Here is a 15,881-nt window from a genome sequence, read left to right as displayed (position 1 = left end):
TGGCATATGTGCCGCCTCACTAGTTCTACGGTCGATGCTGCTAGGGGATGTACAGTGTCAATGATCCCACTTCTTACCTTGATCATCCATGGGATGCAACATCGCTCAAGGACTGGTTGCTTGTTATAGATTAGTGAAAGGATGTCTCACTTCTCCTGTGAGACCAATCCATTTGCCTTAAGAAGAGAAAGTAAGGTTTGCTCAACTAACAAATAAGAATATGTGAAGCAGGTATTCTCAACTTCGGTTCGCGAAGAGATCCTGGAAGTGTGGCTTAACCGTTGATAATCAAAACTTATATTTCCGTCTTTTGAAAACTACAACTGTTCAACAGGAAGCAAACGGATGAGTCAAAATCGGGTTTACGATTACCCTTGTGCAGACCTGGGTCGCTGATCGGAAGGATGGAGCGACCTACATATGAGTACCTTGTTACAATCTATGTAAGAAAGAGATTTGATTTGTCGCCAATATTGCATCAGTCCAATTAAGCGGCAAATACACGACTATGACTGCGACAGTCGTGACTCGGCACCAATTGTTTCGTTTTCGTGGCTGATTCCATCTGCCATATTGGCCTAATATGCGCTGGACCTAAACGGACAGTTTAGAGCCAAGAACTGTGATTTGCTGGGTTGTGCGGCAACGAACAAAATCCAGAAAACAAATGTGCTCGTCAACTCCACCTCATATCACCAATATTGGTGCGGGGAACCGGGTTGTACGATTGCCCTGGGCGATATTTGGGTTATGATCCCCAATTCAACATCAGATCCTAAGAGAGGCTTTCGCATATATTGAGATGAATCAGAGCGAAATTATCAGACACTCACCCCCCGCTTTACGCAGTGGAAAGACGTAAGACAGATGTGTTCCGATGATGGTCTATAAGTAGGTCGGTAGGTCTGCATGGCCCGCCAAGACATGCATGTTACTCAAGGAGCTTCGTCTTCACCTGGAAAAAGTAAACGATGCATACTTTTTTAGCTGCTTCGCTTCTAGCCTTAGTGCTGCCTGTTGTTACAGAACCAGTAAGATATGGGTTAAGGGACGATGAACCAACTTCAGTACCACCAGCTACGGTGACCGTGACTGTGACAGCTGGACCACCTCCTGACGTAGTTATCACCCGGACCATCACCCGTTCTGCTTGGACAACGACAACAACTGCTGTCGTCAACCTTAACTGTACACAGCAAGTTTACGCACCACGACCGACGCCTAGTTCTACCGCATTACCGCCTTCATCTACAGGAGAAAGGATAACTGAGCGGCAAGAGTCTACTTCGACGGGGAAAAGCCCTACGTCTGCCCCAAGTCCAACGCCTGTTCCTCTGCCTACCCAGCGCACAAGGACAAGGACATCATATGTGTATACCACGGCAATGCAGACAGAGCCACTCACGAGAACCAGATACCAGTGTGCGGCCACTATTGCATATGCTTTCACAGTTGACGCCACTACGACAGTCTCGTACACTCAAACCCAGTATCAATCTATTGCGGTATTGACTTCAACGCTTATTTGTCCTGGAGTTGGTGGATTTCCTTTTGGATACACAGTCCCGACTATTCCAGCGAGTGTACCACCGAGTGTCCCACCTACGATTCCCACTCCAATAGAGCCAGCCAGCATTGCTAAACGGCAAACAACACCACCCCCTGAGCCATCAACGACAGCGCCCGCTGTGACCTCTTTAGCAAATCTAGGCACCCTGACAACTGTCACCGTGCATCAAACACAGACAGTTTACACCCTCGTGACACTCAGCGTTACAGATGTCTCTACAAACGTTCGGTATGCTTGCAGCACGCTGCCGTTCGATGTCACTGTAACATATCCTGTGACTCGAACGAGCTGGCCGTCTACCACGACCGTGGTCAGCTATCTCAATTGCGGGCGGTCTCCAGTTCCTGTGGCCCCTCGGGTTCCACCTCGGCCTACCGACGCAACCACCCAAGCCGAAAGACTGAAACGACAGACAAGCGAACCGCCGCCTGCTGGCTCTACTGCAGAGTCTACTCCGTCACAGGCCCAAACAATACACCGTACAAGCTACGTAGCGTCAGTTGTTACTATCCTTGCTTCAACAGACGCGACTCGTTTGGTCTACAGCTGTTCTCCAACACCTACTACACCCGTCTCGGTATCACCGTCCCTAACTAGCGCGGAAAGTGCCTAAGGATGGTGTGTTTGGAGAAAACGAGACAGTAAAACTTCAAATTCTATGTATAAAATGTTACCATTCTCTTTATCGAACCGACAATATGACCGTTTAATACTGAATGCGCGTGGCTTGGTGGCTATCTCATAACGTAGGAGGAAACTAACAACATAATCGACAACTTGAACCCTTGCATGAATAGAGTTTCACTAGAGAGACAAAGCCATACCATAGCAACAAATGATACTATAGGTGAGAAACACTACTAGCTTGGTTCGGTAGTTTTGGTGTCTGTGTGGTTTAGCCAGCCTCCCACTGTCATCGAAATATATACGAAGCTCCAGCGAGGACCGTCTCCGAAGCAGATGAAGTTGTTTGCAAGCGATACGATCAAAGGCATAAAGAACGCATGCTCTTCGGAAGAGCCCTTTCCTTTCACCACATCATCCAGCATCGCATTATAACCCCCTAGGCCAATGGGGAGATACAGTCTATCCTCCCCGCCATTTTCGCTAGCCGCCCTTGCACCAGCCTGTAGGTAGCCTGCATCTGGGAATGGACGGCTGGTAATAGAGTTGAAAGGCTATATAGCTTTGGGATAGGGTAGTAGTATGAGAACTAATCTTACATTTCTACCGCGTTTAAAACGCCATTCTTTATCGTTATGATTAGAATCGATCCAAGATTCTCCCGTTTTCCTCATTGTTATCGAGCTTGGTGTCGTCCGGGCGGGGAAGACCATGGAAGGCCGTTCGACCGTTGCGATTTGAGTACCTAGTCCTCAAAAGTGACTGATATAGGTCAGTGCCGGCAGCATCATTTATGTCAGCGATGAACCAGGCCAACCCCTCGGTCTGGGCTGTGTTGTCCCCCAGGACCTCTCTGCCTGTAGGAATGCTTCATACTGAGGTCGATTAGGCTTTTCGTCAGAATCATCACCGAGGTGCTGTGTCTGTGCACCAGCTTCCTTAAGATATCAAGCGGGACTAAAAATCAAGATATTCCGTTCGTGGAGCGGCTTTCTCCGGTAATGGTGCACTAGAGCAGGGGCATAAGCCAAGAAGACAACTCCTGCCGTAAATGGCAGGGCCACGACGAGGTAGTCGTACACTGATGGCAGCCCGTCACTTGTAAACTTGTTGACATTCATTCCATAGATGGTAGCAATGAAAGTCATGGAGAATAGGACAGTTGTAACATGCGCAATTTGGTCAACTCTGGCCTTGATATCCCGAACGTATGGCAGGTTTCTGGCAGAAGGGTTGAGATTCGGATCCGACTCTGGCCCAGGCCCATCAACGGGATTGCCGTCCCTGCGTCCATGAGGGGCTGTCTGGGCTTGGGAACTAGATGATCGACTACCACCGGGATCAGTCTCCCGAGCCAGCGATAGGAGATGCCACGGAAATGTGTCATAGAAGAGTGACTGCTCTCGTTTCTTGAGGTTGTCCGACCATTGCCGGAGATACACGATGTCGTCTCGAATGCTAACCCTCTCAGAATCCGGAACGAAGCTTAGAATGTGTCTAATGCTGTCCCATGAAGAAGAAAGTCCGGCAAGAAGCTCGACATGCTCACCCCAGGCTACATGGAATTGGAGTCGCATTCGTTCGGGCCCTTCCTGTACCGCCTGGCTGGGGAGGGCTCTTATGGCCACCTCGGCATCTCGAATTTCCTCCTCCAATAGTGTCAAAGTACTTGTCCATTCACTTATAGCAAGTGGGAAAATCGATCGGGCAACTATCGCGGCAAGTCCTTCGTAAGTGCTACGGGATCTCGACATGTTCCTTAAAACTGCATCCGACGAGGTGATCAATGCTGCAGGCGGTCTGTTGTAGTCGTCATCGATGTCGAGGCGCAAATCTCTAACGATGCTTTCTTGAAGAGGATACTTGGGAATGAGTATAACAACTATGCTACTAATCAGAAACCTGTCTCTTTTCCTTATAAAGAAGAGATTCAGCGTGGGTCAACATATCTGAGGGATAGTTGTGGGATTTGGCGCTAAATCCCACCGAAATAGTCCGTCGAAGCCTCGGATTGCGAGTATCACTCTCGTCGGTGGTCACGAACGTCAGCCTAAAGCTTCTTCTCTGAGCAACCAGAGTCGGTCTCATTTGAGCTGATTGGTGGTCAGCCTCGTTTTCGTGACCTGCCCAAAATTCAGGGGTAATATTGAGAGCCGATCCGAGCAATCCAACCAGCTCCTCACTAGGCGATTCATCCGAGACGAGATAGACATAACGAGTAAAAGTGGACCGCTCACGCCCACGCAAGTGCTGCCTCAAGGCCCGTATAGACCCGAGGGATTGGGCTCTTCTTTCGTAGAGGTCGTGGACGACAACCTCGATCGGCTCATCACGAAGCCATTCTCTGCTGTTACTTCCGGAAACTTGGCTTTCAGGCTGGCCATCTCCGGATTCGGCCGTGCGCGCTTCAGTCCGCGATTCTGTAGTGGTTCGAGACCCAGAGAGCGCCGAGACACGGGATATATATTCTCTGGCGAGCTGGATATCTTCGCCGTTCTGTTCTTGTTGAGAGTCTTCCCTCGCCAAAGAGCCACTTTCTGCAGGAACATGACCGGTTTGCTCGATAACTTGCGAACTAACATTGATGGTTCGGGTCGCCATAATATGAGTATCGCCTCTTATTAAGTAATAAATGGATTGAGGAGGTGAGAGCTGCTCAAGTGAGCGATGGAAGGGTATAGAACAGAAATCGTGGTGGGAAACCTCTGCCCTGTCGGTGTACACAAAAACTGTGAGGAGCGCGAGAGAAGGCGTGCGAGCATAAAAAGTGTCTATTTAGTAGCAAGACATACCAGTAAGTGAGCGTACGCCTTACATTTATTTGTTTAATATGCGGAGCCCAATTGTCAAGGGTGCTACAACCGAGGCGCTTGTTACGGACACGAGGCTTTTCCGTAGGCATTCCGTAGGCTCCCCGACACTGCCTGCTCTTGAGCATCTAGAGAAATTACGTGGCGCAAGGGCTTCGGCCTCGACAGGGAAAACAGAACCGATCCATTATCTGATTCGTTTTCAGCTACTCCAACGTGCCACAGCTCTTCTTTTTCCCCGAGAGTCTCCTTTGTGCCCCCCTGCGGTACACAACTCAAGGATCGAGCTATTTTAACAACTTTTGTTCTGTTGTTGTTCACTACTCATCCGCTTCCAAACACCACCAATTGCTCGCATCAGCCCCTGCTCGGGCCGCTATTGGCCCTGCAGGCTAAGTAGCACATGGTGAGATAGATGCCAATTGAATATGGCATCTTGGAAGGTCAGACGTCTTTCTTATACAATTGGGCGCACGCTGGTGGCTATCTTGCACTCCCGTTAACAAGTTGTAATATCAAACTTGTTGGCTGTAATGGCGGGACAGATCCGGTATCTGCGTATCAGGTCGTGGTCCTCCTGAGTTGTGCCTCGATACCGAGTCAAAGCTCCGACTTTGACTCGTTCAGATTTGCCCAGCGTTCAAGTTTGCATGTTATCGGCAATCCGAAAAGGCCCGGACATTGCAGGCAACGGATCGAGTTCGCCTAGGACGGGAGGGTGGCGGACGAGAGCTTTCAAAGAATTTATCGGGACATCAAGGCGGGGTGCACCAGTGGTACGCTCTGCTTCAGCCCCAGTTGGACTAGAACCCATTGGACGTACCAATGGCGTGTCGCTTCACAATGCAGGAGCAGAGAACGGTTTAAAGCCTCACTGAGATGGATGGATTGATACGATTATCCTGGCCGCTAGAAGGAAGTTGACGCAGGTATCCTAATGTTCATAGCCAGTGATCTGAAGCACATTCATAACGGATACCGTAAAAGTGCCAGATGGCTTCGCGTGATCTATCCAGAATATACCTGTTGTACCCAATCCCCGACGTTCTTCCAAACTAACCTACCCCAGACTCGTGTCTGCAAATAATGTAAGAATTTCACCAGAGGACTCCGCCCTGTCAGATCCTCGTCACACGCATTGCTCTCAACATGCTGGAAAAGCCCGCTCGTGGCTGCGAATGGAGTGTCACATGTCGGGCACTTGTAATCATCATCGTAACAAGTGTAATGTTTCGACTAATAACACTCTAGTGCGAGGGAGGGGATGTCGTCATCGCTTACGCCGGACTCACAGTAGCTAGTCTCGAGCAGCGCTCCTGAGATGATCTCATATCCAGCCGAGAAATCAAAGAGCATGATCCACGCCATTCAAGCAAGTCGAGATACCTTAAACTGGATCAAGTTCTTCTGGGATCAAGGCGGGAAAGCTGCGCGCGGCCTTTCCCTAGTTGCCCAAGCAGATCTGCCATATAATTCCAAGACCAATAAAGAGGAGTACTATCAGTTGACTAATATCAAGGGCTCGCATGTGGATAGCTTCGCACCAAACACTCTTCTCTTAGCAACAAAAGTACTACCTTGCACGTCCCAATCCATTGTGTGTTCGACCCGGCGCTAGCAGAAGGCGTCGATGGCGGTTTTGCTGCTGGCGCGACGGATGCTGGTGTAGGCGTAGCGAATGACTCTCTCCTTTAGGCCAACTCGACGTAACTTAACACTAATTTTCTATACTTGAGCGTTCATGAGATGACGGTGGTTGGTAAGACTACAACGACTAGCTTCTACGGTCGGGAGCCGGCCTATAGCTTTTGGCACGGCTGTAGCCAGAGTGAACGGTAAGGGTACGTTGAGGCTCTGCGATATCCGGGGGACTATGATGGCATCTCGGCAAACTCCCTAGGAATCAATTGGGATCGCCTCCTCCCGGGATTCCTATGGCCCTATCTCCAACAACTTCAGACTCCTCTCGCGGCCTGTAAGTTCACGGCTATTACCGCCGCGTCCGTCTCGGCGTGCGATTTGCTCGACGGGGGCGCGGATGGACTCATCGCCTATCCACCAGCCTGCGATTTCAGCACCCAGAGTCTCGTCGGCGAGCCAGTTCCGGTGTACGACAGCGATAAGATTACCGACGCAGAAGAAGCCGCTGCTTGGAACAATATCCGAGCGGGAGCAAAGGACAAGGGGGAAACCCCCTATGGTACAGAGTCGAACCGAGTACCGACTTTTCATTTCTTACCTTAGCATCTTTCCCACCAGGGGAACAATGATTAAAGGACTTTATCTTAAAGAAATCAGATTATAATACTTCTAGCCTCACCTACGGACAGTACCTGGACGATTTTGCCACGTCTACAGCTGAGTTTGGCGAGCTCTGGGGCTCGCCCGACGCCGACCTGTCGCCGTTCAAGGAACGCGGCGGTAAATTGATCACCTTCCACGGGTGGTCTGACCAGTCAATTCCAGGTAACAGCACGATCAAATACTAGAATCGCGTCGGCGAGGCTCTTAGCTCCGGCTCGACAGGCTCGGCAGGAGACCTCGTCGACGATTTCTATCGCCTTTTCATAGCACCTGAGATTACTGATCTCACATTTCTGCTGCGTTTAAAACGCCATTCTTTATTGTTATGATTAGAATCGAAGGGTTCTTGATTCAAGCCATACTATATCTTGCTTGGCAATGTTGCACAGCCACATATAACCCTAGCTCGTGCTGGGAGCAACTGCCGCAGACAGATTTCATCGGATCACACCTCGGACTTTTCACTTGTGGGGATGAGACGGTTTTTACGAGACCATTTACCAATCCTGGAATTTTGACGCCCACAACACCCAATCAGGTTCACGGGAGATGATGACAAGAACCCAGCGATGGATGCGCTTGATGTTGATCCCATCTCAGCTGCTTTCCCCAATCTGTCCTCTCGTAACCGTTTTGGAGTAGCCGCTCAGCTCGCCTTGCCTCCGGCCAGGGGATGGAGCCATATTGTGCACTAACGTCGTCTAAATCGCTATTGACACTGCAGAAGCATGCAACCCTCGGTCAGACAAGAGGCAGAATGCTCACCAAAATAGCTGAAATCTATATGTTAGTCACGTATTATAAGCACCTTGAAGCGCGAAACCGCGATGTGTTACATAAAGTGCGATCCTGCTCATTACCCTCTCGAAGTACCTGCTTTTTGTCATATCTTGCTCTCGTGTTGGTCTGATCTCTCACGGCTCTCTTGCCTTCGACATTGCCTGTACAATAATCATCTTGGCACCATTGCACTATTGTCGGAGATGGGTAAGACTGCTGAATATGGCCGACGCCTGGTACCACGCATTCTAGACGAACTCGCTCGTGACGAACCTGATCATGTCCTGTACTGCATCCCCAAGAATGACCAGCTAGACGATGGGTTTCGAGATATAACCGCCCGTGTGTTTGCCAATGCCGTCAATAGGACCGCACGCTGGCTGGAAGGCGAAATTGGAAGAAGCGATGTTGCGAAGACAGTTGCATATGCTGGTCCCCGTAGGCGATTTCCTTGATTCCTTGGCCATGTGTCTTCTCAGCTAACATTTATTAGACGATCTCCGATATAGCCTCGTCACATTTGCATGCGTCAAGACGGGACATACAGTAAGTGTCGGCCAAAAGGTCTGACGTGCAAGAAACCGTTGCACCTCTCCACCCCTGTATTGTGTCTTGTTAGAGATCTTGGCTTGAGGAACACTCTTAAGGGACTAGCCGACACTCACTAACAGTATAGTTAGATACTATGCCTCTCTCCTCGCAATAGCCTCGAAGGCCAGCTCGGTGTGATGAAAGCAGCTAATTGCACAACCCTCGTCCTACCGGCTCAGTATTCTGAGTCTATGTCCAAAGTCGCGAGTCATGATTTCCTCACAGTCTTGACAATTCCGGAGCAGGACTACTTGCTGCGCGACGAAACAGTTGCGGAGTACCCCTATAACAAGTCTTTCGAAGAGGCTGTAAACGATCCGTTATACATAGTCCATACCTCGGGCTCGACGGGCGTGCCCATACCTATTGTTTGCACTCATGGTCATCACTCCGTGTTAGATACCATGCCGAGAGCACCACCCGATGAGGATGGTATCCCTGTTCGTCACAGGTTCCCTCCTAATATTCGGATCATGAACACCGCGCCCCTGTTTCATGTATGTGCATCATAGCATCGCCAAGCTAGTGTTCATATTACTAAATAGATGATAGCAATTGGGATTTTGCTTTGGGGTTACCCTTCCTATCATACACCATAGCACGAGCGTATATGGACCATCGAACGGCATTCCAAATCTGGCTGTGGCGGAGAAAGCCTTGGATCATCTGAAGATCGAAGCCTTCGTCTTTCCGCCGCCACTAGTTAATGCGCTTGCGAATCAGCCATCGCTACTAGAGCGATTTCGGGACGTCGACTTTATCGTTACTGGTGGAGGTGAGTAATATCACTACCGTCAATACGAGGATGCTAGGAGCTTACTCGAGAAAACAGGTCCGGTCCCTGAAGCTGCTGGCATAAAGGTTGCGGAGATAACTAGTCTGAGAAACCTGATCGGCTCAACGGAGAGCCAAATCCTATTGTCATACGACATCTCCACCCCGAAGGACTGGAAGTACTTCCGATGGCACCCACAAGCTGGCATCGATATGCGCGAAGTTGCGCCGGGCCTCTACGAGCTATGGATTGTCAAGCAGCCAGACTCGCCGTATCAGGCAATCTTTCACGCCTTCCCGGAGCTGACAGAGTATAACATGCGTGACTTGTACACCAGACATCCAGATCCGAATAAGGCGGATTATTGGAGTCCTAGCGGCAGGTCGGATGATATCATTGTTCTCGGAAACGGCGAGAAGATCCAACCGCTTGATATGGAGAGCATCATCAATAGCCACACAGGGGTGACGGGGTCGTTGATTGTAAGTGTCCGGGCCGCCTTCAAAGAGAGAGCTGATAGAGATTCTAATGACAAATGGTAGATTGGATCTGGAAAATTCCAAGCAGCAGCGTTCATCGAGCTCAAAGTCCCACTACCAGAAGGGACCGAGGACCGTGCCAAGTTCGAGGATAGCGTTTGGGAAACGGTGCAGAAAGCCAATGCCATCGCACCATCACACGCCCAGATTCACCGAAACCACATCATGTTCGCTCCTTTAGGTAAATCCTTCTTACGCGCAGATAAAGGCACCATTAAACGACGAGCAACGGTTGAGCTGTTCGCATACGAGATTGACCAGTTCTACGACAGCCGAGAAGACGAATACGCGGAAGAGGTTCTTGCCGGGGTCGACGTTGACTCCTTGGATTCTATCATCCCTGGGGTACTCAAGTTGATTTCGCGGGTTGCGCAGATTGACCATCTCGAGGTGCAGGATAACATCTTCGCTGCTGGTCTGGATTCGCTCATGGTGTTCCGTGTTCTCGGTGCACTTCGCGGCGTGGCCAGGGGTCGCGGTCCTGGCTATGAGAAACAGCTGAACGAGTTGCGGCCATACTTTGTTTATGCTAACGCTACGGTAGAAAGGCTCGCTGGTGCTTTCTATGACCTATTGCATGGGTCTAATCAGACTGATCTAAATGGAAACAAAGCGAGCGACAGCTCCTTGCAACGGACCAGACTGCTTGAACAAAGCAGGATTCTACTTGAGAAATATACGGCTGAACTGCCTGATCCTGTCACCAACAGAGGTTCTCGAGATGCGTCGAGCGAAGTATCGGTAGTTCTTACCGGAAGTACAGGGTCGCTTGGTTCTCATCTCCTAGACTCGCTGGTACAAAATCCCAAAGTCCGCAAGGTCATATGTCTGAATAGATCAAAGGATGGTAGATCAAGGCAGTCTGAGTCTAACCGTTCACGGGGCCTGTCCGATAACTGGTCTGAAGATAGGGTTCGTTTCTTCCAAGCGGATCTGTCAAGGCCCGAACTCGGCCTCACGAGAGATGTGTATGATGACCTTCTTGAGACTACAACACTGGTTATCCGTATGTGCTTCAACACCTTTTAGAACCAGGGGAGACACCATAGGCTGACACTATTCTCAGATAATGCATGGCCCGTTAATTTTAACTGGGATATAGAATCATTTGAGCCGCATATTGCCGGCGTCCGGAACTTTGTAGAGTTTTCTCACAAGAGTGCAAAGGACGCCCAGATATTCTTCATATCCTCAATTGGGTCCACACTACAGTGGAAGTCCAGCGACCCCGTACCTGAGGAGGTCGTCCAAGACCTCTCTGTGGCCAAGGACTCTGGCTACGGAGCATCGAAACTTGTCTCTGAGCTTGTACTGGATGCAGCAGCCGCACAGTCTGGAACTAGAGCGTCTATCTGTCGGATTGGTCAAGTTGCAGGACCTGTCACGAGGGGTGTCAGGGGTCAGTGGAACAGACAAGAGTGGCTTCCTACCGTGAGCATCAACCACCTTGCGTAAGCGGAATGAATTGTCCCTAACATGTTTCGCAGATAATTGCTACTTCCATATATCTAGGAAAGGTGCCATCTAGTCTTGGTGCATTGGATCAAGTAGATTGGATACCAGTGGATATCCTGTCCGACCTCATTCTCGAGTTGGCTGGCGTTCCACAGGCATCCGTTCACACGAACGGGAACGGCACGCAGTCAACCGATATTCAGAAGAACGCCGAGAAACGGTACAAGGTCTACAACGTGACCAACCCTCAGACGGCGCCATGGTCCTCGCTCGTACCGGTGGTGAATAGTCACCTCCACGAAAATCTTCAAATTGTTTCATATGGAGAATGGCTAGATGCTCTCCGCCAAGCTAGTCACGACGTGACCTCTGCCACAGCAAAGAACAACCCCGGTCTGAAGCTGCTCGAGTTCTTCGAGTCACTTCAAGGTGACGCGGGGAGCTTAGCACCGCCGCTGACGATGAGCGGGACTTTAGCTAGTAGCCCAACTTTGCGTGGCCTTCAAGCAGTGGATGGCCGATGGATGAAGCTTTGGCTGGAACAGTGGGCTTTCTAATAAGCAGGGTGGTGTGGTTGACCGGAGTCCTTCTAAGGTATGAATGGTGAGAGGGGTATGCTCAGGGCATTATTTGGGAAACACGTATGCCTGTTGAAGAAGGGTTTCGCATTACGCAATTCCAAATCTAGTATGTTACCTAACGGCTTGACAACTTGATGTTATTAACATCACGCCCACTAAGTCCCGGTTTTCTGCAAAGGATGTTGCCATAAATACACAAGGCTTCATCTCGATAGATTACTATGAGAAGATAAGTAGAGCACCTGATTTGCTCGGTACTTGGACCTATAAAAGCCACAGCCTTTTGTCACGCAATCTAAGCCGAGGCGAGGGGTTCTTCGAGCCTTCCCGCCTTTCCTCCGCCTTCCTGTCTCTTCTCCTGACATCTCTTCACGCAGAAAATATCTCAAGCCTCCGGCTAACTATCAGTCGCTTCTCTAATCCCACGTTATTCTTCCACATTAAGACGTCTTTTCCCTGAGCTAATTAGCGGCCATGGAGGCTCTAGCGGCCATCGGCCTTGTATCCTCTATCATCACATTTCTTGACTCCGGTGCGAAGATCATATCCATGGCCCAACAACTTCACTCTTCGCACTCAGGCGCAACCAAAGAGAATGCAGACTTAGCATTATATGCCCAAAGAATCAAGGAGCAAGCAGGTGTCCTCTTGAAGAGCCCTACCGCCCCCCCCCCTTCCCCCCCCCTTTCCATTTGAATCTGCATTGATATAGAGAGCGAACGAATGTGTTGAATTGCCAGAAGTATTACAACAGCTTCTCGAGAAGCTAAAATCAGCTACCTGGATCCAAAACCGAGGCGTTTAAGGCGATAGGCCGGAATTTTGTTAGGAAGGATAAGAAAATTGCGCTGAAGAAGAGAGAGATTGGATAACTGTCGACATCACTTAGAGCACGAAATGATCGCTGTTGAGGGGTAAGACCACCATACCTACAATTAGCATTAGTCTGATAATATTTAGGTCAAGGACTGTACGTTGTCTACAAGAACTCATCGTGTCGGGAGCCTCGAGAGACTAAGACCTTTATCTCCTCACCCAAAGCATAGAATCATTGAGTGTAGGTATGAAGAACATAACCTCATTCTGGTACACCTAAGGTCTAGAGTTGGATGCTACAAATTTGTGTTCTTCATTGATGGACTTGATGAACTAGATGAAGATCATAATAAACTGGTCCGCCAATTATTGGCTTAGACATCGTTGAATCCAAGCAAACTGAAGATCTACGTATCTAGTCGAGGATGACTTTTTTTTTAGAGAGCGACTGTCGGATTACCTAAAAGTCCGACTTCATGAAATCACTTATAGAGATATAAGCAATTATGTCCACAGCGAATTATAGGCAATTAAAGAGTTGTCTCATCATCTTCTGAGAAAAAAAACCCCCGAAATTCTGGACCTAGCAGATAGAATCGTAGACAAAGCTGAAGGAGTCTTCTTGTGGGCTAAATTGGCCCTTCGAAATCTTCAACAAGGGTTGTTGCTCGAGGATTGAATTAAAGATTTACAAAAGCGAATTGTTGAGTTGCCGCAAGATATCGAAGATCTCTACCGAACAATATTTCAGTCCGCTCAAGAGCAGAGCTCCCGATCAGATCGACTCATGGCCATAAGAACTTTCTATACGCTTACACAATCGCAACCGCATCTACACAAGACCGGACGTGCACTCTAATTTACTCAGAATTGAAGGAGGCAAGAGCCCCTTCGAAAGACTGGAAAAGGAAAGACTCTCCTCTGCGGGTATCGCCGGGCAACTGAAGGCACTTGTTGATGTAACATCACAACAACTAAGGCCACAGTGGAGGCAATACACTCCAAGGGCGCCTCAGTGGCCGCGTTGCAGCTCAAGTGCAAAGATCTGGAGAAGGAGTTCGACACGTTGAAGGGGGAAAACCAGGTTCTCCAGAATGCTCTGGTTGAACAGCGGAAGTCCGCTGAGGAGGGCCTTGCCATACAGCTTGCTAAACAGAAAGATGCTAGCAAGCGAGAAATGGCGTCATTCAAGAACGCTGTCAAGGATGCTGCCGATAGAAAGAGAGCCGTCGAAGTCGAGGCTGTGAAGAGTAGCCTTGAGATGCAAAGGGCAGCCGAGTGTGAAAAACACAAGGCTTGGATTGAAAAACAATCCGATGCGGTGCTGCAAACACTCAACGTTGCAAATTCGTCTTTGACAGCTGCTGTTGAATCTCTGAAGCGAGAAGCAGACACAGAGAGGGCCAGGAACTTCGAGGACACCATGAGAGTGGTTGACTCACAGAGGATTGCAGCTATAAAAGAGGTCAAGGCCCAAGTTGAAAAGGAACATGTGGCTACTTTAGCACTCCTCAAGCAGGATCTGGTGTCGCAGAAGGATGCTGCAATTGAAGCTGCTACTGTAACGGCCAGAAAAGAGCTCGAGAAGAAGAATGCTGAAGTCCAAGATCTTCGCCACAAATGGAAAGCGGAGGCCAGCTCTTGGGACGAGAAGAAGCAGATCTTGGTCGATATCGCTGAGTGCTGTCATCGTGAGAAGGACACTGCTGAGGCCAATGCTGACAGGGCTCAAGGGGAGTGCGACTTGCTCAGTCAAAAATTGGCAAACGCTGAGGAAGACGCGAAACAACTCCGCCGCGAGAAAGAACTGTCCGAGGCCCAGCATCAAAAAGATGCTTACACTGCGGACCTAATGAGCTTGCTAGCGAAGAAGCTCAACGACATTGCTCTTGAGACGCAGTCCGGTCTCAATGAAAAGCTGGAGGTTACATTACCTCAGCTTGTGACTAAGGGTCTTGAGCAGAACTCGTCACTCTCTAAAAAGGTGCATGATCAGACTGTAGAGCTAGCTGCCCGAGCGACTCAGCTCGACGAGTTGAATCAGAAGATCATTGGCCTCACAAATCAGCCGCAGTAGCCACGCCAACGCAGACTCCCAACAAGCGGCCAAGACTTTCTGACGATGTCAGCTACTTAGAGAAGCATGTCTATAAGAACGTATGCGAGCTTTTAGTCACAGACTTGAGAAGCATTCATCCAGGGATTGACGACACATCCGGCATGACTGCCGAGTTCATTGTTGCTTCTCTGGTGCCTCTGCTTGCAGGCTATGCTACGAGGAAGAATTTCCTCAACTTCATGTTGTTGGCTGACGTGAACGCCCCGATGTGTGCCGAAGGCATCCGGGCACACGGCCACAATAATGAAAAGGTCAGGGAAGGGCACTGCTTCTGCACTGAAAGGCAGCAGTGCCTGCGCATTCAGCGTCAGACAGAGAACTTCCACGAACTCAAGATTCAGCTCGTTGACATTCAGTCAACTGAGCGAGGCGACGATTGAAACGTCGGTGCACCTTTCGTCGCAAGGCACTTCCAAGTTCCTTTCCACTTGCCACTTGACGCGTCATAATCGCAGTCAACTCGACAATTTAAACAAATGTAGATAGGCAATATAATTTCAGGATTGTGTTCATACTTTCTTTCTCTACATAAATTCATGACTGTCGTGATTTGAAGTGACATCTAATTGCAATGCCTCGTGATCTTATCCCTACTACCGCAACTCTCTAGTCTCCAGTCAACCGTCAACATTTCTGATCTGGAACGGGATTGGAAGTAAAATATACCCGCTACCGTCATAGCTAGTAGGCAACCAAAAGCTTAGAAGACATTGAAACAGGGCAGCAGTTCCTACTGCTGACCAACACCCACTCAAGATATCACATAGCACACACACAAAATGAAGCCTCCAGGGCAAAAGGAACGTATCTGGAATGAAGGGGTAGCCATTCTTGTATTCTGTGATGATAGCTAAGTGAAGCGAGTAGAAATGAAGTAAGTAATAGTAAATAAGTCACCTGACTGCTGGCAGGGGTAA

The 15,881-nt window shown here is 49.3% G+C and overlaps 2 protein-coding genes across 2 annotated transcripts; both read left to right on the top strand.

Annotated features, from left to right (window-relative positions):
• Nucleotides 1–9,083: 9,083 nt before the first annotated feature.
• UCRPA7_5876 (putative l-aminoadipate-semialdehyde dehydrogenase protein) lies at nt 9,084–12,005 on the top strand (the record flags this gene model as incomplete). Its single annotated transcript, XM_007918421.1, has 7 exons — nt 9,084–9,176; nt 9,403–9,454; nt 9,512–9,936; nt 9,997–10,574; nt 10,905–10,999; nt 11,060–11,424; nt 11,481–12,005. 7 exons carry the CDS (start codon nt 9,084–9,086, stop codon nt 12,003–12,005), a joined length of 2,133 nt encoding a protein of 710 aa, XP_007916612.1.
• Nucleotides 12,006–13,632: 1,627 nt separating this feature from the next.
• UCRPA7_5875 (hypothetical protein) lies at nt 13,633–14,922 on the top strand (the record flags this gene model as incomplete). Its single annotated transcript, XM_007918420.1, has 2 exons — nt 13,633–13,693; nt 13,832–14,922. 2 exons carry the CDS (start codon nt 13,633–13,635, stop codon nt 14,920–14,922), a joined length of 1,152 nt encoding a protein of 383 aa, XP_007916611.1.
• Nucleotides 14,923–15,881: the final 959 nt, after the last annotated feature.

This window comes from Phaeoacremonium minimum (genome assembly GCF_000392275.1).
Source record: "Phaeoacremonium minimum UCRPA7 unplaced genomic scaffold PA7_03_scaffold_440, whole genome shotgun sequence".
NCBI classification, from domain to species: Eukaryota; Fungi; Ascomycota; class Sordariomycetes; order Togniniales; family Togniniaceae; genus Phaeoacremonium; species Phaeoacremonium minimum.
Note: the sequence above shows the minus strand (reverse complement) of the source record. Positions and strands in the feature narration are given on the sequence as shown.